The 23,986-nt window shown below is 32.1% G+C and overlaps 1 protein-coding gene across 1 annotated transcript in view; it reads right to left on the bottom strand.

The window, feature by feature from the left end:
* Positions 1-23,986, bottom strand: part of LOC134724795 (probable ATP-dependent RNA helicase DDX46) — a 35,843-nt gene that overhangs the window by 3,496 nt on the left and 8,361 nt on the right. Inside the window, exons 5-19 of the mRNA XM_063588044.1 lie at positions 23,629-23,691; positions 22,482-22,583; positions 21,778-21,852; positions 20,578-20,674; positions 19,950-20,070; positions 19,291-19,466; positions 17,795-17,995; positions 16,300-16,382; positions 15,670-15,834; positions 15,321-15,548; positions 14,518-14,621; positions 13,516-13,678; positions 5,955-6,101; positions 3,485-3,730; positions 2,631-2,801 (exon numbers count right to left, since the gene is read on the bottom strand). Coding sequence (XP_063444114.1) covers positions 2,631-2,801; positions 3,485-3,730; positions 5,955-6,101; positions 13,516-13,678; positions 14,518-14,621; positions 15,321-15,548; positions 15,670-15,834; positions 16,300-16,382; positions 17,795-17,995; positions 19,291-19,466; positions 19,950-20,070; positions 20,578-20,674; positions 21,778-21,852; positions 22,482-22,583; positions 23,629-23,691 — 2,142 coding nt within the window. The remainder of the gene's footprint in view (positions 1-2,630; positions 2,802-3,484; positions 3,731-5,954; positions 6,102-13,515; positions 13,679-14,517; positions 14,622-15,320; positions 15,549-15,669; positions 15,835-16,299; positions 16,383-17,794; positions 17,996-19,290; positions 19,467-19,949; positions 20,071-20,577; positions 20,675-21,777; positions 21,853-22,481; positions 22,584-23,628; positions 23,692-23,986) is intronic.

Raw genomic sequence — 23,986 nt, 5'->3', positions numbered from 1 at the left:
CAAAACTTAAAATCTGAAATTAAAAAAAAACGGAAGAGAGCTTACGTCAATAGATATAAACAATTCACCAAAGTTTCATGGACATTGGTGAAAGCCTTTTTTAGTTATTGTCCCAAGTGTTGAAAATCCCCCCTTTTTTATGAATAAAGCCCCATAAATTCAAAACTTAAAATCTTAAATTAAAAAAAAACGAAAGGGAGCTTACGTCAATAGATATAAACAATTCACTTAAGTTTCATGGAAATTGGTGAAAGCCTTTTTGAGTTATTGTCCGAAGTGTTGAAAATCCACCCTTTTTTATGAATAAAGCCCAATAAATCCAAAACTTAAAATCTGAAATTAAAAAAAAACGGAAGAGAGCTTACATCAATAGATATAAACAATTCACCAAAGTTTCATGGACATTAGTGAAAGCCTTTTTTAGTTATTGTCCGAAGTGTTGAAAATCCCCCCTTTTTTATGAATAAAGCCCCATAAATTCAAAACTTAAAATCTAAAATTAAAAAAAACGAAAGGGAGCTTAGGTCAATAGATATAAACAATTCACTTAAGTTTCATGGAAATTGGTGAAAGTGATTTTGAGTTATTGTCCGAAGTGTGGACGACAGACGGACGTACGGACAGAGGTATACCATAATACATCCTGTCCCGGGCGTATAAAAATGGTTAAAATTGAACTTGTATAACAGAAAAATCATTGAAAAATTATCATTTGTTTGACCTTATAAATTAAACATCTGTCTAATTATAAATTTTCAGTTCTTCTTTGTTAAGACAGGTTTCAGTGTACATACATATTTATTTTAGCATGATATCATTAACAGACAAAATGATTTTGATTTGAGTAGATAAAATTTCATAAAACTACAAGTCATTCATGAACATGACAATTTATTTTGAGGTTTTCTTTGCCACTAAATGCTATATGGGTATCAGTGAAACAGCAAATAATAATTTCATGGTCTATTAATTTGATCTGTCCAGAAAAAGAAAATGTCAACAGACCACCAATGCAGTTAATATTTACAGCTAATTTGCTAATGCATGTAAAGCAAAACTTTTTTTGGCTTGCTTGCTTTGTCTGTATAATTGTTTATGCAAGATTTTTTAATAAGATTGACATTTTTAAACAACATATTTAGGCATAGTTCAACCTGTATATATAATATTTGAATTTAATTGGGTGTTATCCTAATGATTGTGCAATATAAACACAAAGCAAGCAAGCTAACTAAAGTCTTGCTCTACATGCTTTAGGAAATTAGCTGTAATGGCAAATCAAAAGCTATTGTTGCAACTAGAAACCTTTTTATATATGTAGGACTCTAAAGTGCAATGGGGACGCTTAAGTACGATGGTCACGCTAAAGTACGACGGTCTACGCTAAAGTCCGATGCCTCCATACGCTAAAGTGCGATGGTCCGCGAAAGTATAGACGTACAAAACGAAGATGGATTATGACGTCGTTTATACAAACCAAAAATGAACATGCCGGAAGATGAAATAAATAATCAAAGCGGACAGATGCATACTAATGTTTACGTTAAAATATTGTTGATTTTATTGAAGAGCATAAACGTCGATGAAATAAAGGTACACGTTTTCAGTCAAGCATAAATCATAAAATGTCCATTAAAACATCAGTGTGTACATTGTAGTAAAATATAACATGTATTAACACTCGCAACGATAAAGGGGAAAGCTGTAACAAAAAAAAACTTTCTCTCGCATTTAAAAATAAAAAGCTTGTACAAATAAATTTTATTTATTCCGACAATGACCGAGTTTTGTACTTGCAACTAACAACTTTAAGGGGATGTGTTTACATTAATAGGCCGTGTAAGCGGCAAGCTACCACAATTATTCAATACGCCCCTCGTCCTGAACATGCATGTAATATTTGCCACTGGACGTTAAGCAACCAACAACCAATCCAATACGCCTGAATTGTTAAAAATTCATTTAACGGGAAAATAGTATTTTGTGACACCTAAATAACCTTTTCAGCAATTATTACTAGGTCAGTCTTCTCAATTAAGAAACAGTCACATAATACTACCGGTAAAGTAAAAGCCTATCGCATTATATGTTATATCATAGCAAATTAAATTTTGCAAAAAGACTTGTTTTAACATTAGTGCCCTTAAACCTTTCTCTTTTGTTCCATCGCACTTTAGCTTGCTATACCATCGTACTTTAGCAAACAGACAACCATCGTACTTTAGCGTGAGACACCATCGTACTTTAGCGTAGACCATCGAACTTTAGCGTGGCCATCGCACTTTAGAGTACCATCGTACTTTAGAGTCCTACATATATAAAGTTCTGCTTTTAAGACTTTTAGCATATTTTGAGAATAACTATATAGAAATAGACCGCGGATGTGTTTTCTGTTGCTTTTTTGGTATTGGAAAGATTGTGAAATTCATTTGGAAATCAAATCTCATAAACCCATTCCATAGCACGGACCATCTGCATTTTAAATTTAAAAAGTAGTTTCAACTCATACAATTTCAGCTTCCCAAATATTATAGAGTATTACTGAGACTCAGAAGTGATATGTCAAGATGCATAAATACTGCACAAAAATATATCATACAATGTCATTTTGAACAGTTTGTACAGTTTACCTTTGATGTGACTTTCCATCTAGCAGTTTGTGGGAAGTCATTAATTTCCAACTCCTCCTCGTAACGTTTAAACATGTCTGCTGCGTTCTCTTGATCTTCCTCCTCTGATACAGGTTTATACCCTAGCTTGGCGTTCAACTTCTCAGCTACCTGCTCAGCTATCGTCTTAGACTGAAGAAGACAGAGTCATGTAATCAATATCACTGTAAATTCAGAATTGAATTGTTGTATGACAAATTTATGAGTATACTAGAATTAATTTATGAGTATGCTAGAATTGTTATAACTAATCTCACAGTTTTGTCCCCTTAAAAAATAAATATAGGCAAACACTTCTAAATGTACCCTAATATAAGTTTTATGTATGTATATAACTTACATATATAACCAGATATGTTGTTGCTAAGAAAAGCAACAAAACTGAGACACGTTCTTGTATAAAAAGCAAAGGTTACTCAAGATAGAGTATTCCTATTTTGTAAAATAAATCAGTTATCATATATGTAAATTATTTTACAATGCATAGTTTTACATTACTCATTTTTTGGTGCCATTTCTAGCTTGCTGTTTGGAGTGAGACAAGGCTGTGTATTGAAGACTGTACCTTGAACTATAATGGTTTACTTTTTACAAATTGAGACCTGGATTGAGAGTTGTCTAATTGCATGCATACCACATCTTCTTATTTCTATACATACTTAACTGTTAAAGATTTGAAAACATGTAAAATGCATATTACCCAAAACAAAAACATGAGTAAAACAAACACCCATATATTAGTGTCTGAATGGGTAAGCATTTTTAGTGGCTACATGATCCAACCCCAACATTTTTTAAACATATAACTGACTTACAGCAACAAGAGGAGCTGTTCCCTCCCCAGTCATCAGAGATCTAGCAGCTATCTGTGTTATATCTTGTGCATCAGGTCCTTTCTTCTTACTGATCTGAGCTGCTAGACGTTTGGCTAGTTCTAGTTTCTGTTGGTTTGTCTGTTGTGCTATGGCAGCAGGATTCTGTGAAGGATTTGTCAGGACAGGATGGGACACGTTGGTGACACGTTTGATACTAGCAAACATATTCTCTATCTGTTCTTCAATCTGAAATATTTTATGACAAAATTAATATTAGTTCTAAAATAACTACATGTAAAGTTTTCTCTGAATTCTAGAGTTAAAAAAACAAAAATAAACAAGATTTAGATCAATTTTGATAGGTTTAAAGTATATTCAAGTATTTTTTGTGTAATTTAGGTGTGTGCATTTTCAGGGTAAAACTTCACATAATTTTTTCCTGTATTCTGATTGCTTTAAAATCTGCAAACTGAACTATATTAGAAGGTTAATTAATATACTCTAACAAAAAAATCACAGTTTCTTCATTATAATATGTAACATCTACAAACTAAATTCAATCAGCATACATAACTAGAGGCTCTAAAGAGCCTGTGTCACTCACCTTGGTCTATGTGAATATTAAACAAAGGAAGCAGATGGATTCATGACAAAATTGTGTTTTGATGATGGTGATGTGTTTTTACATCTTACTTTAATGAACATTCTTGCTGCTTACAATTATCACTATCTATAATGAGCTTGGCCCAGTAGTTTCTGTGGAAAATGTTACTGGTAGTAAAAATTTACAAATTTTATGAAAATTGTTTAAAATTGACTATAAAGGACAATAACTCCTTAGGGGGTCAATTGACCATTTTGGTCATGTTGACTTATTTGTAAATCTTACTTTGCTGAACATTATTGCTGTGTACAGTTTATCTCTATCTATAATAACATTCAAGATAATAACCAAAAACAGCAAAATTTCCTTAAAATTACCAATTCAGGGGCAGCAACCCAACAACGGGTTCTCTGATTTATCTGAAAATTTCAGGGCAGATAGATATTGACCCGATTAACAATTTTACCCCATGTCAGATTTGCTCTAAATGCTTTGGTTTTTGAGTTATGAGCCAAAAACTGCGTTTTACCCCTATGTTCTTTTTAGCCATGGCAGCCATCTTGGTTGGATTGGCAGGTCACGCCACACATTTTTTAAACTAGATACCCCAGAGATGATTGTGGCCAAGTTTGGATTCATTTGGCCCAGCAGTTTCAGAGGAGAAAATTTTTGTAAAAGATATATAAAATTCACGAAAAATGGTTAAAAATTTACTTCAAAGGGCAATAACTCCGAAAGGGGTCAACTGATCATTTTGGTCATGTTGGCTTATTTGTAAATCTTACTTTGCTGAACATTATTGCTGTTTACAGTTTATCTCTATCTATAATAATATTCAAGATAATAACCAAAAACAGCAAAATTTCCCTAAAATTACCAATTCAGGGGCAGCAACCCAACAACAGGTTATCCGATTCATCTGAAAATTTCAGGGCAGATAGATCTTGACCTGATAAACAAGTTCACCCCATGTCAGATTTGCTCTAAATGCTTTGGTTTTTGAGTTATAAGCCAAAAACTGCATTTCCCCCCAATGTTCTATTTTTAGCCATGGCGGCCATCTTGGTTGGTTTGGCATGTCACACCACACATTTTTTAAACTAGATACCCAATGATGATTGTGGCCAAGTTTGGTTTAATTTGGCCCAGTAGTTTCAGAGGAGAAGATTTTTGTAAAAGTTAACGACGACGCCGGACGCCAAGTGATGAGAAAAGCTCACTTGGCTCTTAAGGCCAGGAAAGCTAAAAAGCATGTTTATCCTGTTACTTCTGATAGATCAACCGTTAAACTTTTTTTATAGAACATTTGAATTATGACTTCGAAAGCATGAAGCACTCTTAACATTGAAAACAATACATTTCCAAGAAACCGTATTATACAGAAAAGAAAATTCATGATATTTAGTGAAAAATGTGTGCACCCTTTTATCTTGTCATCAATAAATTTATGAATTACGACAATTTTACACTTGTAAAAAGTGCATTAAAGTGTTTGAAACCATAAATGCATAAGAAAAACAGTATCACTACATACATGAGAGTAGTTAATTACTCTTTTCCCCCAAAAGTTATTTTTCTACTATCAATGTGTGTAGTTTTATAAATCTGAGTTCATCATTTGTCAAAATTCAGCCAAGAAATCTAATTTTGTTACTTTCTTCTGATTTCACTATCTTAATGCGACATAAACCGCAATCATGAAAAAATCCTCTACCACTGAACCTCATTATATACAATATATTTCTCCACTGTCAACAGTTCAATTAGAAAATATTAAAACACTTATAAAGCCCTGCATTTTAAATTTGACAATAAAAGGGGTTCATGAAAAGATTTATTATATCACACTCTTTATTTGTCACTTACATCCACTCCAGCATCGTCATCATCAGAATCCTGTAAACCTAGGGCCTTCTTTTGTAGCTTCTTACGTTCATCAGCCAGATGTGCCTCAGTCTCATCAAACTTGAACCCTCGACCATGAAAACCACTGTTCCTTATATTCTTGCCATCCTAAAATTAAAAAAATACTGTTTATTGTAAGAGATACTTTTGTTTCAAAATATTTCAATTTATGCTCCTACAAGATTCACATACACAAAAATAATTCACCAAGCAAAACTGGTAAGTATTTAAAACAATATTTCTGTCTGTTTGAATGCATTTCACTTAATAGAAATAAGAAAATCTAATTTTTAATGTTTTTCTACAGAAAATTTCAACCTCTGCTGGCTGGCTTTTCAATTTTAATTCTCCTGATCAGTATCAAAGTAACACTCTTGTAAATCAAGAAAAGTGATATTGGACACATGGAATTTATAAAGTGGATTTTTTATTTTAATATAACCTTCAATGGAATCCCATTAAGGGAAGTCAGAACTGTATGCAATAAAACATGCAACTGTAAAGGCACTCACAACTAAGAGGATGCTGAATTGGTTAATATAACCCAATACGTTTTTTTTAACATGACTTTCCCAAAGATAACATGAATATTTTAACTTTTGATTGTATCGTATATAAACATAAGCAAAATAAGGTAATTGTTAAAATAAATTGCTGTTAGCATTGTAAAGAATAAATTCTGATAAAAATAGAATTAGAAATATTTCACAATTTCACATAATTGCACAATCTGAATGTCCTAAAGCATTTTTCTAACCTCATATATATGACGCCCGTCAAGCAAAAACCACCCTTATCGCATTTGACGTCGTTATCGGTAGTCAACGCTAGAATGTAACGTAGAACAAACCGATAAATTGCACGTTGAAATTGAGATATTTTTTCTAAACATAGCGTTATCCATGTGAACTGAACAGTCTATTCTTATATTAATACATTTAAATACTTCTGTAAAATAATGCCGTATTTACGATTTAAAATTTAATTTTGTGATAAATTTCTATTAAAACTTTTCATATGCTTGTTTTGACACGCTGTATAGTCTTACTGTCTTGAGAGGAATGATTTATAAACAATATAATAAAATCCCACACATCAGCAAGTCACATTATGACATAGTACCACGATATATGATGATTTACGTATTAACCTTCTACAATATATATAAATAATACCAATGTTGTGTGAAAAAAAAACACTTAAATATTTTCTAAAAAACACTAAAAGTGTTTTTTTCCGCAGCTAGATTTCTTTCATACTTTTATACGGCAAGTTATTGTATGAAGAACCCAAGAAAATAATCTAATATTTGGCACAACATCATTATGCATGCCAAATGCGGAAATTCGTATATGGTTAATCACATGAGAGAGTTTGCTTACAAGAAATTAGGTACGACAGAGAAGAAAGTCTGTCTGAAATTTTTCGTCTTTTATTTTCCCACGCTTTAATCCGCAATATTAACTACTGTACATAAAACAATAAACAATGTTTTCAAATGAAAACATTCTATGAGTATTTTATCAGAAAATATATCAAACAAGAATGTGTCCCAAGTACACGGATTCCCCACTCGCACAATAATTTTCCATGTTCAGTGGACCGTGAAAATGGGCTAAAAACTCTAATTTGGCATTGAAATTAGAAAGATCATATCATAGGGAACATGACTGTGTACTAAGTTTCAAGTTGATCGGACTTCCCACTTCATCAAAACCTACCTTGACCAAAAACCTTAACCTGAACTGGGACAAACGAACGGTACGACGAACGAACAAACGACGGACGCACAGACCAGAAAGCATAATGACCCTCTACTGTCGTATGTGGGGCATAAAAAATTGCAATGCGTTTAAACTGTAAATATGAAACAAATATCAGTTCATAATGATATCACTCACTTTAAAAAACTAGAGGCTCTAAAGAGCCTGTGTCGCTCACCTTGGTCTATGTGAATATTAAACAAAGGAAGCAGATGGATTCATGACAAAATTGTGTTTTGGTGATGGTGATGTGTTTGTAAATTTTACTTTACTAAACCGTCTTGCTGCTTACATTTATCTCTATCTATAATGAACTTGTCCCAGTAGTTTCAGTGGAAAATGTTAATAAAAATTTACAAATTTTATGAAAATTGTTAAAAATTGACTATAAAGGACAATAACTCCTTAGGGGGTCAATTGACCATTTCGGTCATGTTGACTTATTTGTAAATCTTACTTTGCTGAACATAATTGCTGTTTACAGTTTATCTCTATCTATAATAATATTCAAGATAATAACCAAAAACAGCAAAATTTCCTTAAAATTACCGATTCAGGGGCAGCAACCCAACAATGGGTTGTCATATTCATCTGAAAATTACAGGGCAGATAGATCTTAATCTAATAAACAATTAAACCCCATGTCAAATTAGCTCTAAATGCTTTGATTTTTGAGTTATAAGCCAAAAACTGTATTTTACCCCTATGTTCTACTTTTGGCCGTGGCAGCCATCTTGGTTGATGGACAGGGTCACCAGACACATTTTTAAAACTAGATACCCTAATAATAATTGTGGCCAAGTTTGATTGAATTTGGCCCAGTAGGAGAAGATTTTTGTAAAAGATAACTAAGATTTACAAAAAATGGTTAAAAATTGACTATAAAGGGCAATAACTCCTAAAGGGGTCAACTGACCATTTCGGTCATGTTGACTTATTTGTAAATCTTACTTTGCTGAACATAATTGCTGTTTACAGTTTATCTCTATCTATAATAATATTCAAGATAATAACCAAAAACAGCAAAATTTCCTCAAAATTACAAATTCCGGGGCAGCAACCCAACAACCGGTTGTCCGATTTGTCTGAAAATTTCAGGGCAGATAGATTTTGACCTGAAAATAAATAAACCCTATGTCAGATTTGCTCTAATTGCTTTGGTTTTGGAGTTATAAGCCAAAAACTGCATTTTACCCCCATGTTCTATTTTTAGCGGTGGCGGCCATCTTGGTTGGTTGACCGGGTCACGCCACACATTTTTTAAACAAGATACCCCAAAGATGATTGTGGCCAAGTTTGGATTAATTTGGCCCAGTAGTTTCAGAGGAGAAGATTTTTGTAAAAGTTAACAACGACGACGGACGACGGACGACGCCGGACGCAAAGTGATGGGAAAAGCTCACTTGGCCCTTCGGGCCAGGTGAGCTAATAATATTCAAGATAATAACCAAAAACAGCAAAATTTCCTCAAAATTACCAATTCAGGGGCAGCAACCCAACAACGAGTTGACCGATTCATCTGAAAATTTTAGAGCAGATAGATCTTGACCTGATAAACATTTTTACCCCATGTCAGATTTCCTCTAAATGCTTTGGTTTTTGAGTTATAAGCCAAAAACTGCATTTTACCCCTATGTTCTATTTTTAGCCGTGGCGGCCATCTTGGTTGGTTGACCGGGTCACGCCACACATTTTTTAAACTAGATACCCCAATGATGATTGTGGCCAAGTTTGGTACAATTTGGCCCAGTAGTTTCAGAGGAGAAGATTTTTGTAAAAGTTAACGACGACGGACGCCGGAGGACGGACGACGACGGACGCTGGACGCAAAGTGATGGGAAAAGCTCACTTGGCCCTTCGGGCCAGGTGAGCTAAAAAAGTGGGGGCATACTGTTTTACCTGTGTCTGTCCTTTAGTCAATTCCTCCTTCAGTCCGTCCGTTTGTCCCATGAATATTTCTATAATTTGGTTTCAGGGTTTATATAATTCAGTTATATCGTGCGATGCGTTTTCAGATTCATCACCCAACAACTTCCTGTTTACCGAAATATCTCTGCGAGGGTATCATCAGTAAGCAGAACTCAAAAGTTTCACTTGTTTTAAATGCTTTAAAGTTTACTTAAATCTCCTACTAGAATCGCCAAAATCGGCTTCAGAGGTCCAAGCCACTCATCTTCTAAGTGGAAAGGGGATGGAATAAGCTCGGCTCATACGGCACAACAACTATAATAAACCTACAATTCGATTCTTTGGCTAGTGTTTTTTTGACAGATTATGCATTAATTTTCCTTTCTCAATTTTATTCAGTTTTATCGTAATAATTATTTGACATTTTCTAAAAGTGAACAAAATATAGGTGCCCTGCTTCCATTCGAAAAAAAATATCTTTTAATCTTTTATTCTTAAATGGTCTGTGTGATAGGCCATGAAGAAACAAAACAACAAAGAAAGGAAGAAAAAACAACGAAAATAAAAGATGCTAGAGGCTTAAGCTTATTCTAAAAATGATTAACAATGTTGGATGCATACACGAGATTGCTTAAGCTGGTTAATCATTGTTACACTGTTGTCAAATATAATTTTTTTATGTATACTATTTAATGGTCGCAGTTCAATTTCATTTGTCTTAATTTTCTTTGATTGTGAATAAAACGAGATGCGGGATATTGTTTGACTTAAATTGAGTTGTTAACTTTGTTGAAATAAATATGCAACTCCAGTACGGAAGGTTATACAACGACGAGAAGACAATTTTTAAATTGATGTTTTTGACTTAATGATCAGAAGTCACTGACTGTATCACCCGTCGTGTAAATCTCTAAATTCACGGATAGATAAGGTTAAAAATCCGATAAAAAACTTTCAATGGAATTTTTAAACGTCATGTAAAAATCAGAAACAGAAACAGAAACAAATGCAATTTTGCAATGTTGCGTTAATTTTCAAGAAAGATGATTCTGGACATATTTTTTCCAAATCTTGAAATGTCATACTTTAGATGTTAAAAAACGATCTATTTTACTTTTGCATAATATTGAAATTTTCAAGTTCACTTCGAATCGAAATCCAGCGAAACTTATTATAATTATAGTAATACATAAAAATAGTTAATATTTATTACGAAGACGGACAGATTGAAGTTTCGCACTCGAGATATATTTAAGTTTTTAAATGTTATTTTTCGTTTAAATCACTTTTAGTTTAACGTGCGTTATAGTTTGTTTTGTAAACATTTACATGCGTATATATTTATTGCAATAAATATATCTGAAACGGACGAAATTGCACACGCAGCTGCAGTTCTCATTTAACGATAACATTGAAGATAATACATGTAGAAATGAACTATCCAAAGAAGGCAAAGATACGTATTTGGTAAATTAAAATAAAAAGGCGTAGATATATCCCGTTCTAGATACGGAGAGCGAAAGCGAACAAAATTTTACATAAACTTTTGATAACAGGTAAGTTTGTCGAGATGTATTGCTGTTACCTATAGTATTCGAGAGTCCCATTTAAAATCTTTGATTAAACACATCAACTGTAATAGAAATACAAAGAAAATATCAAAAGTTTAATAGAGGTGTGAGGGAATTTTCAAATATGGTACAATATTTGAAAAAATAGGCTAGTCTGCATGGTTTACCTCATAACAGACATGACTCTGAACCTCAGATTGTGTTATCTTCTTGTGAATCAAAACAGTCGGTTTTTGACACATATGTACGCACAGCATTTCAGACAAATGGAACTGGATGTAGATATAAGAAGATGAGTATGAGTGTCAATGAAACAACTCACCATTCATGTCATAATTTAAAAAGGTAAACCCTTATAGGTCAAAGTACGGTCTTCAACGCGGAGCATTTATTGACAAGATATGTCCACTGAACAGATTGGACAAATGTCTGGTCGCCTTGCTGTCCGCACATAATATTTGCATCTATATATTCTTATGTCGTAGGTGGGACTCTTATACTAGTATACTAGTCCCATTTCGTACGTAGATGCCTTCAACATTGAGATAAAACATACCGTATTGTTCGAATTTGTCGGCTATAAAAGGTCCCGATATGAAAAATCTGAAACAATTAATTTTATTACAGTCGATTCCATTGAGTGTGTAGGCAAGGGTAATAACTTTGGTTAGCTAAGGTATACGACAATCATTTCGGAGTAGCCTGGTCTTATAACAGACAGATAGATTGGTTATCTGTCGGATGAGTTTACATTTAAAGGAGTGTAGTTCACATGAACTAAAAATGACTTCATGCACGGTTAAGCTATTCTCGAATCAAGCTTACCAAAGATATTACCTTTGCCTTCACACTGAATAGAATTGGCTGTAAATTAATACCAGTGATAAATGCCCTATTTGCAAAATACATTCCATTCCTTTAGATTAAATGTTCAAAATACTGACCTTCCACGACAAATTCCCACATTGAGCTCCTTTAATCTATATTTCATTTCTAATTTTATTGTCAATTTGATTTTGAATGGCCAAACTGTTTTAACTGGCAATATGAATTAATTCAATCTGAACCTGAGAAAGTTCAAATAAGAGTAAAAATGAGTCAAGTTGATCCTTAATATCAAATAAATATAAACAAACACCACTCGTGCAATCATAAATCATAAACAGAAAACTCAGATGACCATGTCTTAAAATCAAACGAGTGATACAAAAAATAACACATAAATTTAAGGTTTGAGCAACACGAACCCCATGAAAAACAGATAGTGCCCTGTAAGAATCAGGAGTTCACACTTCAGTGTTGGTTTTTTTTATTACATTTTAGATAACACTGCAATTTCTACCAAAATAAAAAGAATTCCTTTATATTTGAAATCCATCAAATGAAAGTCTTTATTGTTCTGTTATTGTAGGAGAAAAAATCGGTATATGACTGACTATCTTGCTTTGTGTGTGCTACAAGTAACTGGACAATATTAGAAAAAATAAGCCTTTGGTCATACTTAACGTTTGGTAGATTTTGTCAAGCAAAAAAAAAATATTGACGATCAAACTGTGATACTGTATCGCATGTGACAGAATTCTTCCATAAATCATCATCATCATCAATAAGTAACATTGTAAGCAAGAAAACGATGAAACTACTAAGAAAATGGATAGATTAGAAACCAATGTTATCTGTTTAGATTTAACCTATTCTATGGTATCAGAAAGTACCATTATTTTATCGTTGCTCATGATAAATCAGAAATTAATTTTGCCAAAAAAAATATGCACAAAATAAAAGAAATAGATACTCTCCATCGTCCTTGATAATAGTTCGATAAGTTGGCTCGTCCTGTAGATATTCATGCAGCCAGAACTGCACGTGTTAGGTAGGAACATCTATACAGGTATTAAAGAAATCGTCCATATGCTAGGAAGGGATATCAGGTTACATTTTGTCAAGCACCAGGAGAAGAGTAAAGTACTAGTAAATTGCAGCAAACTTAAATCGACGTCAAACTGTATAATTTCAACGTTACATTGAATTTTACATTAGAACACATTTCATGTGTTACCAAAATTGAAATTTCTAAACTAATTTTTCACCGATCGTTTTCAAATTTTTTACATTGTGTTGGCATAAGTATTTTCTGTTTAATTAATTAAAAATCTTATAATTCATAATTTTTGCCATAAGGGTCGTTTTTGCTTGTCGGGTGTCATATACCATGTATACTTATACTTATAAAAATCATACACAGAAAATATAGATATTCAGCACATTTAAATTACTAACCAACTTTGCTCTAACTTTGTATGTTTCCCAAATAGTATTCAATTCTGATGGTATTTCTGCTCCTGAAAGTTCTAAAGCCTTTATTATGTCCCCTGAGTATCTCTCCTGTTCTGGAGTTACAAAGGTAAAAGCAAAGCCTTTATTTCCAGCTCTACCTGTCCGCCTGAAATTTAATAAATTAATAAGTTTTGACATATAACAAAATACAAATGTGCAGTCTTAGTTTTTTCCTAAAAAATGAAACTACTTCATGTTCATAATGTCAGACAAAGATAAGATTTGAATAAAATTTTAAGAATTAGGCCACACTTAAAAAATATCTTGGTTTGCCCAAACCCTACCCAAAGGTTGAGACAGTTGAAAAAAGAAATTGAAGTATCAGATGTTAATTAGTTTTCATGTCTATTTGATTAAAAAAATACTTCTTCAAATCAGGACAATAAAAGAATTTGAGTAGGCAGCTTTTTTCTGGATAGGTAGGGTTTGGGCAAACAAACCTATTATTTATTATGGCCTTATTGTTAAGCAATATATATGTTTATAGCAATTGAAGTCTGACAACTATTGAATGTAGCCTGTAAGTATGTACCTGTCCTAAGCCTGTAATTCATTGGTTGTTAATTGTTGCTGTCTTCCTTTTTCCTTTTTTTTTTTTATATTTTTGTACATTTTAAAATAAGGCTGTTAGTTTATAGTTTGAATTATTTTACATTTGTGATATTTGGGCCTTATAAATCTAACTATGCAGTATGGATTTTGCTCATTGTTGAAGGCAATACAGTGACTTATAGCTGTTAATTTCTATTCAATTTGATCTCTTGCAGAGAGTTGTCTTATTGGTAATCATACCACATCTTTTTTTTTATTTATTCATAAAATAGAACATTACAGATGTGTAAATTTTCATGCAAAATTACTGTTGCTAAAAAATAAATTCTACAAAACTAAAGCCTTAGCCACTTAATGATTTTTCTTCTACGAAATACAGAGTCCTTTACTTACCCACATCTATGTACGTAATCTTCATAATGGTTAGGGCAGTTAAAATTAACGACCAGGATCAAATGTTTTACATCTAAACCTCTAGCAGCTACAGAAGTGGCAATCTGAATAAAACCGAGAAAACAAATTATGTGAGCTGTGTTTGATAAAATTAACTCATAATAAATATCAGGATTTAAATTATGTATGATAGATGCAGGTTTGGTCTACAATGACTTATCATTGACCTCCAAAACAAGTAAATTAAGGCCAAATAAAGTAAGAAGTTGAAGAGTATTGAGGATCCATAATTTTGAAAAGTTTTAACAAATAAAACTAATTTAATTCTTTCTGCAACCTTATGTTAGTACTCATATACATGTAAGAGATCTAGACTTTGATTGATTTTAGAATATACAAATAAAAACTGGAGGTTGATTTTCTGGTCTTTTTTGTAGGGTTGTTATATCACCTCATATTTTAATGGCATTTACAGATTTGCATATAGTAATTTTTTAAACAAAAAAAGGCTAACAGATGTATTGATATTCATTAACATACGTCAATTTCTATCCAACGTAGCTCATGAGTTGTTGGTTTACTTGTACTGTATTATAAAAATACAATAATGCTTTTGGAAATAAACATGTATTTACATGTATGTTGACAATTAAAAAAAAAAAAAAAAATCAATTTTGGTTGTCATTTCAAATCTACATCTTAATGAACATGCTTCTTTAATTTTCTGTACAATGATTCTATTTCTTTCTTTATATTGCCTGTTAAGAAACCCAATTTCTGATGAAGTTCCTTAATGATCTTACCAGAAGTTTGACATTTCCTGTTTTAAAGTCCTGTATAATACTATCTCTATCATACTGATCAATCCCTCCATGTAAGGACATACAGGGATACGAATGTTTCAACAAATCTTTCATCAGGTCATCAGCATGTTCTTGTTTATCAACAAATATCAAAACACTTCCTCTTTCTTGGTAGACACCTAGAATCTCCAATAGTTTTAAGAACTTTCGGTCTTCATCAATAATGATCTGAAAAGGTAAAGTTTTTAAACATTAACTGTGAATGAAGAGATACCAGATATATAAAAATAGCAACAAATCTAAAATCATATGCTTGTCAAATTCTTCAGTCCATTTCACTGTAACTTACCACATGCTGTTCAACATCTTTACATACTACACTCCTCCCTCCAACTTGTACTTCTATAGGCTTCTGTAGGATCTTTCTGGCCAGGGCCTCCATCTGTCTGGGGAACGTAGCTGAGAACATCACAGTCTGTCTGTCTGGTCGTACACACTCAACTATCCTGGTGACCTGGAGGAAAATAGATTTAAAAAATTTGAAGAATTCATTCATCCATAAAATCTATTTTTAAAAGGCTATTCCATATTAGTTAAACTATTTGGGTGATAGGTAAGGGTTAAGATACGATGGAAATTTAATGGTTGCAGTACTTCTGAACAACAATTTGTAAAGAATTTAAGGTGAAACTAAGTGTAATAACATTCTGTTGAAGCAAACTAAGTTAAAGAAAGGAAACCAACTTTGGGACATACAGATGGAGGGATGTAAAGAGGCACAAGGGTATAACTTAATGCCCCCTCCGCTACATCAGGGGCATAAAAAACAATGTACCAAAATGTTCATTTCATTTTTACCATTAATAAAACAATCAGTTGTAAGGACATTATATCTAAATTTTATGGAGAAGATTTCTAAATGAATTATATTAAGCTTGAGTCTTCTTCCATTAACCTGTAATACCTATAGTTTACTTACTTGAGGTTCAAAACCCATGTCAAACATTCTATCTGCCTCATCCAACACAATGTAAGTACATCTCCTCAGGTTTGTTACACGGCCTGAAAATATAGTGGTTCAATGTAAAGGCTATTAGTATAATAATAAATCAAATTTTTATTTCATTTAACTTTTTTCATTTCCAATAAATATCTTGTGTGTAAATTTCAACTTTTTCAGAGAGAAAACGTGTGCAGTACTTACCAGTAGAAAATACAAGCTTTAAAAACATTATAAAAATGTATTTTATACAAATTTTCATACAAATTATAAGTTAAAAGTCCCTTTTAACAATTTTCCATGTCATATTATTATCCGAAATTACAGTTTGGCAAATATCAGTTTAAAAGATACTTGAATGTATAAAATAAAACATTGAACAAATGCTGAAATTTGTTTTCTCCTCTTTTTTTTTTTACTATGTCACTATAGGTACAGAAATCAACTAATGCATATAAACTTCACATATGATACTGTAGGATTAACAATATCATATATCAAACACCATCTTAAATCTAAACATGATAATAACATGTCTTAAAACATCCTGATGAACTAGATACCATTTTAATCTTCTTGGATGATCTGTATTCATTAGACTGGCTGAAATAAACTGTGAAGTTACTATATGTCCTGAGCAAATAGAAGTAAATACATTACACCGTATGTGTGGAAACTATGTTCCCCACCCAGCCCATATGGTGATCAGCAAAGAGTCAAATAATTTAACAATTATTTATCTATATATGCATCATATGTTTCAGATCATCAAAGCCGATGGAAATTTACTTTTTTTTTTTCTTAATTTATGGATGAAATCAAAAGTAATGTAAATACCGAAATCTTATGACATAAAGATCAAAGGTCATTTATTTAATCAGAAATTTGTAGAAATTGTAAATTCTATCTGCAACTACCAAGTTTGGAAGTTTCTACAGTACCACACATAATATCTCAAGATATCACATATCAGACTGAGAGGCTTAGTGACATTGTAAATTTCTGTATTTTTTAACGTCAAGGGAATCTAATTATATGTCAACTAAAGAAAGGTAAACCAGACAGAGATGGGAGCTCTGTCATCTCAATAAATTAGCATAATTAAGATCTTATCAGTGGAGATCTGTAATGTTTTTAGTTGGGGGTATTCATTCAAAATTTTCAGACCAAATAAGAAGACATTTTGTTCAACAATTATGGTAAAATATGTAGGACTAACAGAATACACTATTGCTAAAAATTGTATTAAAGGTAAAGCACCAAATACTTTTTTTTAAGTCAATTACTTTGAATTCAAACAAACAATGTTTGTGTACATGAAAACTATTTTGTTCAACACAGCAAGTTACCAAAGACAATTTTAGATAAATGTAGTTTCAAATGGAGAATAGAAAATTTATCTTACATTTTGTTACCCAATGGTATGCACTTCAACTTATAATCTAAACCAAACCCACCAAATCTAAAAACATACCATTATTGGCTGACAACATGTCAATCATTCTGCCAGGTGTACACACTATAATTTCACATCCTCTTTTTAATTCAGCGATCTGTTCAGAGATTCCAGTCCCACCATACACACAGACAGACTTTATACCAAATACTTTGGCAAACTTTTTACACTCTGTATGGATCTGCATAGCTAGCTCTCTAGTAGGTGTCATGATAATAGCTAGAAAAGGAAAAAGTATGTTAGTAGCTAGTGAAATGATCAACAATTTTAGTACCTCAATACTGTGGATTCATTTATTTTCGTGGGTACCAATTTTCGTAGATTGCAGAAAACTTGCATATTCATAGATATATAAATTCGTTGTTCAAGAAAAGTTTGCATACATTCCTATTGAAATTTTGTACTACGTTGAACATTTAAATTCATGGTTCCTCTGTGCCCACAAAATCCACAAAAATTGGTATCCAATATATCAATGAATCCACGGTACATGTATCATAGTTATCAAAGGTTCCAGGATTATAATTTAGTACGCCAGACGCGCGTTTCGTCTACATAAGACTCATCAGTGACGCTCATATCAAAATATTTATTAAGCCAAACAAGTGCAAAGTTGAAGAGCATATGGGATCCAAAATTCCAAAAAGTTGTGCCAAATACGGCTAAGGTAATATATCATAAAATTATTTATAGCTTCCAGGTGAAGTATTTTATCACTGTGTTGAAGATCCATTGGTGGCCTTTAGCTGCATGGTTGGGATGTTGTCACTTTGACACATTCCCTATTTCCAATCTCAATTTTATCAATACAATTTATTTATTTTGCATCTATAAAGAAAACTTGAGAAAACATAAGCAGAACAAGAAAATTCATATAAAGCCCACTACCATATTTTAAAGATATATATATAAGTTCTTGGTTTTTTGCCTGATAGGTTGCTGCTCATAACTTAAACATAATTATTTTATTTTAGAAAAGGTATAGGTGACCTTCTGCTGTTGATTTTTATTTGGTCGGGTTGTTGTCTCTTTGACACATTCCCCATTTCCATTCTCAATTTTATTATAGGTGTAAAACTGATTTGTGATCTACAAATACATATTCACTACCTGTTATAAGATTTAATAGTGAATTATAATGAAAATTTGTTTTACCTTGGGAAATCAGAGCTTGATATACCATGTATACTGTAAGCCAACTAATTTTTGCAAGCAATTTATTTACATGATTTTACTAGTAGAAAAATAACGTGAATATAAATCTTTGTAATAAGTCAAACTTGGAAGAATCATAAAATGGGCTAGAAAGTGCTAAAGGTGAAATAAGAATTCATAAAAATAAGTTGGTTTACAGTATTGTGTTGACACCTGTTTATTGTAGAGAACTCAATATTGTAGATATTAAGTAGATTTCTCTTTGTTATATATATCATTGGATTACTTGCTGCTTCACTAACTATACCTCTTATTATTATCAATGAAGAAATTTGTTACTTTTTAAGAGTAAAACTTACTGATTGGTCCGTCCTCTTCATCTAAAGGCGGCTGATCCATGATGTGTCTAAACATTGGTATAAGGAAGGCCAGAGTCTTTCCACTTCCTGTTTTTGCTATACCAATCAGATCTTTACCAGACATGATGGCTGGTATAGCCTGGGCCTGGATAGGTGTAGGCTTCTCATAGTTATGTCTGGAAATATATCAGATGGTTATATATGAGGGTCTGGAAGGGTAAAGATAAAACAGAAATGTGTCAATTTGAGCATTTATCATTGTGATTGATGTTCAAAACACGCTCAATTATTAAAATTACTGAATTTCAGCATGAAAATAACAAAAACATAGTTTTTTTTGTTACTTGAAGAATTAGGTGATGATGGATGATATCTGACTATTTCTGTTTAATTTATTCACGTATTTTATACACTTAGTCTAATGTACAGCTTGACAAATTGTTATAGACACCTGTCTATTGGTTTTAAACTGTATGGTGCTATCTTGATTTCTTAATATTATTTTTGTAATTGGACTGCTGTTTCAAGTTTCATCTTCTTCAAATGGTGAAGGATAGCTTTTTGACAATAAAGTTACATAAATTTTTTACTTAGATCTTCATTATGGAATTAATTGGTTAACATTCTTAAATCAAATTTTAAATAAAATGATAACTTACAATTTAAGAACACTCATGACTTTACTACTACACCCACACTGTGGCCAGTTCTTAATAGGTTTAGGACAGCCTTTACCTTGTACCTTAATTCCTTCTAAATCTAGTCTATAAGCATCTACCTCTGCAAAAATATGGAACAGGTACATTACTTTTGTCAAGTATAAATATTATCTATTTTATTATTTATTTTCTTAGCATTCTGTGTTGTCTGGTCTCTTGTGCAGAGTTGTCTCATTGGCAATTATACCACATCTTCTCTATTATATCATAAAATTTGCATAAGAATTCCTTTATTATGTTTGGTTATAAGCATTTCCAGAAGTATTTTTTTTGTGTTTTTTTTTTTAATTACTTAGTTCTCCTGACTACTTTCATGAGATAAATAAACAACAAGGATGGGTAACCAGCATTCATTCAACTATATATTCCTGTGTGAAAAAAGCTTATAGAATTCACTATGTGCACAAAGTGTTTGTCAGGAGGATTCACAAGCTTTAAGATATATGATAAAACCTTGGAGAATTTTCACAAGTTATTTTGATGTGTATATAAAACAAAAATGTGTTAAGTCCTATTAAAATGATTGCTGTCCGTGTTGCTAGTACAGTTTATAAAGATATAAAGTTACCTTCTTGTGTCATTTTGGCAATCTCTGGGACTTCAACATAAAAGTTTTTCCTGAACGGTGCATAATATATCCTGTCGTGGTCTACTGTTATCATTTCCTGAAGAAAACAAAATAATCAGGATATAAACTTAAACTATTTCAATATATTATTAACCTGAAGTTTTCATGACCTCATGTCTTCATGCAAAAATAAAATTTCACTTGACTTAATAAGGCATTTTCTAATCAATCATAAAATTGAGAATGGAAATGGGGGATACATACTTTCCTGTAATTTTTTAGTATTTTTACTCAGTTATCTTCCATTATCAAGGGGTACACTGACTATATCTAGGGACACACCACTATCCAGGCTAATAATTTGATAAGCCAGACCCGTGTTTCATCTAAATAAGACTCATAAGTGAAGATCAGAGCAAAATATTACTATATTAAGTGGCACAACACTTTATTACATTCTGTAGTTCACCATAATGAACATGTGTTCTAATTTTCAAAGTGACGTGACCACAACCATGACAACTTCGTGGTAAACTATATTGACCAAAACAGCAGAATGTAAGGGTTTATTTGATCAGTGAATTAAAAATAAGGAAATAAAACTACAAAATGTATAATGTGGAATATAATTTTATAAATCGTATTATAATAAACATATGTATTTAGTTTCAACTTGATGTAATCTCCACATGTTCAACTTCTGGGTGAACAACTTATTCAGATTTAAGACAGATCTTGTATTATTTTTAATTTTAGTTTCTTGTGTATAATCAGGAGTTTAGTATGGCGTTCATTATATATATTTGTTTAGGGGCCAGCTGAGGGACACCTCCAAGTGTGGGAATTTCTCGATGAATTGAAGACCTATTGGTGATCTATAAGTGTAAGTAGTTCCAGCTTACGCACACACAGTTCTAAGTGTTAGTAGTTCCAGCTTACACACACACAGTTCTAAGTGTTAGTAGTTCCAGCTTACACACACACAGTTCTAAGTGTTAGTAGTTCCAGCTTACACACACACACAGTTCTAAGTGTTAGTAGTTCCAGCTTACACACACACAATTCTAAGTTTAAATAGTTCCAGCTTACACACACACACAGTTCTACGTGTACGTAGTTCCAGCTTACACACACACAGTTCTAAGTGTAAGTAGTTCCAGCTGGTAAGGATATTTTCATTATACATGTAAAAACTTTTACCTTTTTCTTGTTTTTCTCTTTGGCAATCCTCAACACTGTGGTTTCCAAATCATCTTCTTCCTCTTCTGAAGAATACTGGAAGAAAGAAAACAATACATTTTAATTTTACCAAAAATAAAATACATTTGAAAGTTTGTTTTCTATATTCTATATATAAATTTCAGATCAATGACAATGGTCACATTTGTATTTTTATCACTCATTCTCAAAATAAAAATTGCACAAAAATAGTGTTGACTTGTAGATATTTCTGTGGAGTTCTTTCTGTGTTGTTGGGAGAGAGCACGGTCTCCTTTCATTCAAATTCTTAAATTATCTTGGACTCAATAAAACTGACTTTCTAAATATCTTTTATAGCAAAGTGTTTCTGTTTGTTCATTGTCCAATTTGCTTGTCATAACAATCATCAGAGTGCTTAATTCAATTGTGTTCAAAAGTCAATGGGATAAAGATGCAGCTGTTTAATAATTATCCCACAACAGAAGATAAAAGCATGTGCACCGCATGTTTTACAGTCTATTTGTTTTCTTGTTAAATCGATAACTACATACATTTTGAATTTTCATGAGCTAACTTTAACTATACTGTTATGGACCAAATGATATTTAAGATATGTTGCTGTGATAAAACTGTGGAGCCTTTTGTTACCTATAACAAGTCTTTCTACAATGTGGTTTTTTTTGTAACCTAAGAATAGATATTACCTCCATAGCATCAAAATTATTCTCCATGAGTTCTCCTTTCACTATTGAATTATCAACTTTCTTTTTGGTTGCAGTTATCATTGTAAACTTCTTTGTTTCACCCTATAAAATAAAATATTCACCATATTAAACAAGTAGAAAGCTGACACTGCCAACCAATGCTCCTATTACAGCACATTCATTTAAGGAAAACACTTGTGTTTCAATAGTTGAAAAAACTAATATATTTGGAAAAATAAATTAGCATATATCCTACTATAATGGCATATATATCTCTCAACTGTAGTAAAAGTGACCTTGTTAGTAACCATACATTAGTTGTCATTTGTTTATGTAATATATACGTGTTTCTCGTTTTTTTATATAGATTAGACTGTTGGTTTTCCCATTTAAATAGTTTTACACTAGTAATTTTTGGGCCCTTTATAGCTTGTTGTTTGGTGTGAGCCAAGGCTCGGTGATGAAGGCCGTACATTGACCTATAATGGTTTACTTTTTTTAAATTGTTATTTGGATGGAGAGTTGTCTTATTAGCACTCACACCACATCTTCCTATATCTATTGACCGATCGACTCCCAAAACTAATAGCTTTCTATCTTTCATTTGCATATAAATCATTTTTGGAGAGTGTAAACATGATAAAGAGTTTTATTCTGAGAATTATTTTCCTAAATTATCATTCTGTGCTATAGGATGGTCATTTTAATTTGAAATTGAGATTTTTCCAAAAAAAAATGATAAATGATGTCTTTTTAAAATGATAATGTATTGCATCAAAACAGTTGAAAACACAACCAATAACAGGTCTAGACATGCAGCATTGCATGAAATTAATTATGTGTACTGAAACAAAAATGATCGTTCACTTTCATTGAAGACAAAACAAGCATTCTTCCTAATTCTAAGCCTTGAACAATGATCAATAGATATAGGAAGATGTGGTATGGGTGCCAATGAGACAACTCTCCATCCAAGTCACAATTTATAAAAGTAAAGCATTATAGGTCAAGGTACAGTCTTCAACACAGAGGCATGGCTCACACCGAACAGCAAACTATAAATGTATGGTTACTTTATATATATCTCTAACTTCTATCTCGAATATATGATCTCACACTCCAATAGTTTAAGCTAGTAATCACTTACGTTGGTGGCATTTTCTGTCTTGGCAGGTTTCACATCCTTCTTCTCCGATTTTTTATCAATAGTCTGAAAAAAATGAAGTGTATCTTGTATTATAGCAATTGTTGTACAAAAAATATTTCTTTGGAACTAAAGGGTAGTTAGGTGCTCTTGAAAATTAGGAAAAAGGAGACCTTTATTTGATACAAAACTTGTCTATAATTTTACCTTATAATAATATATTTATCTGTTCAAAAATTTCAAATAGTAACTATTTTAATTTCAATATAAATCTTTTCATAATAAACTAATAAAATGGTGTAATGAACAAAAGGCTCATAAAGGGCTCGGTCACTCACCTGTCGTAATGTGTATGAAACTT

This window comes from Mytilus trossulus, chromosome 7 (assembly GCF_036588685.1).
Source record: "Mytilus trossulus isolate FHL-02 chromosome 7, PNRI_Mtr1.1.1.hap1, whole genome shotgun sequence".
NCBI classification, from domain to species: domain Eukaryota; kingdom Metazoa; phylum Mollusca; class Bivalvia; order Mytilida; family Mytilidae; genus Mytilus; species Mytilus trossulus.
The sequence above is the reverse complement of the archived record's forward strand: the minus strand, read 5'-3'. Positions and strand labels throughout refer to the sequence as shown.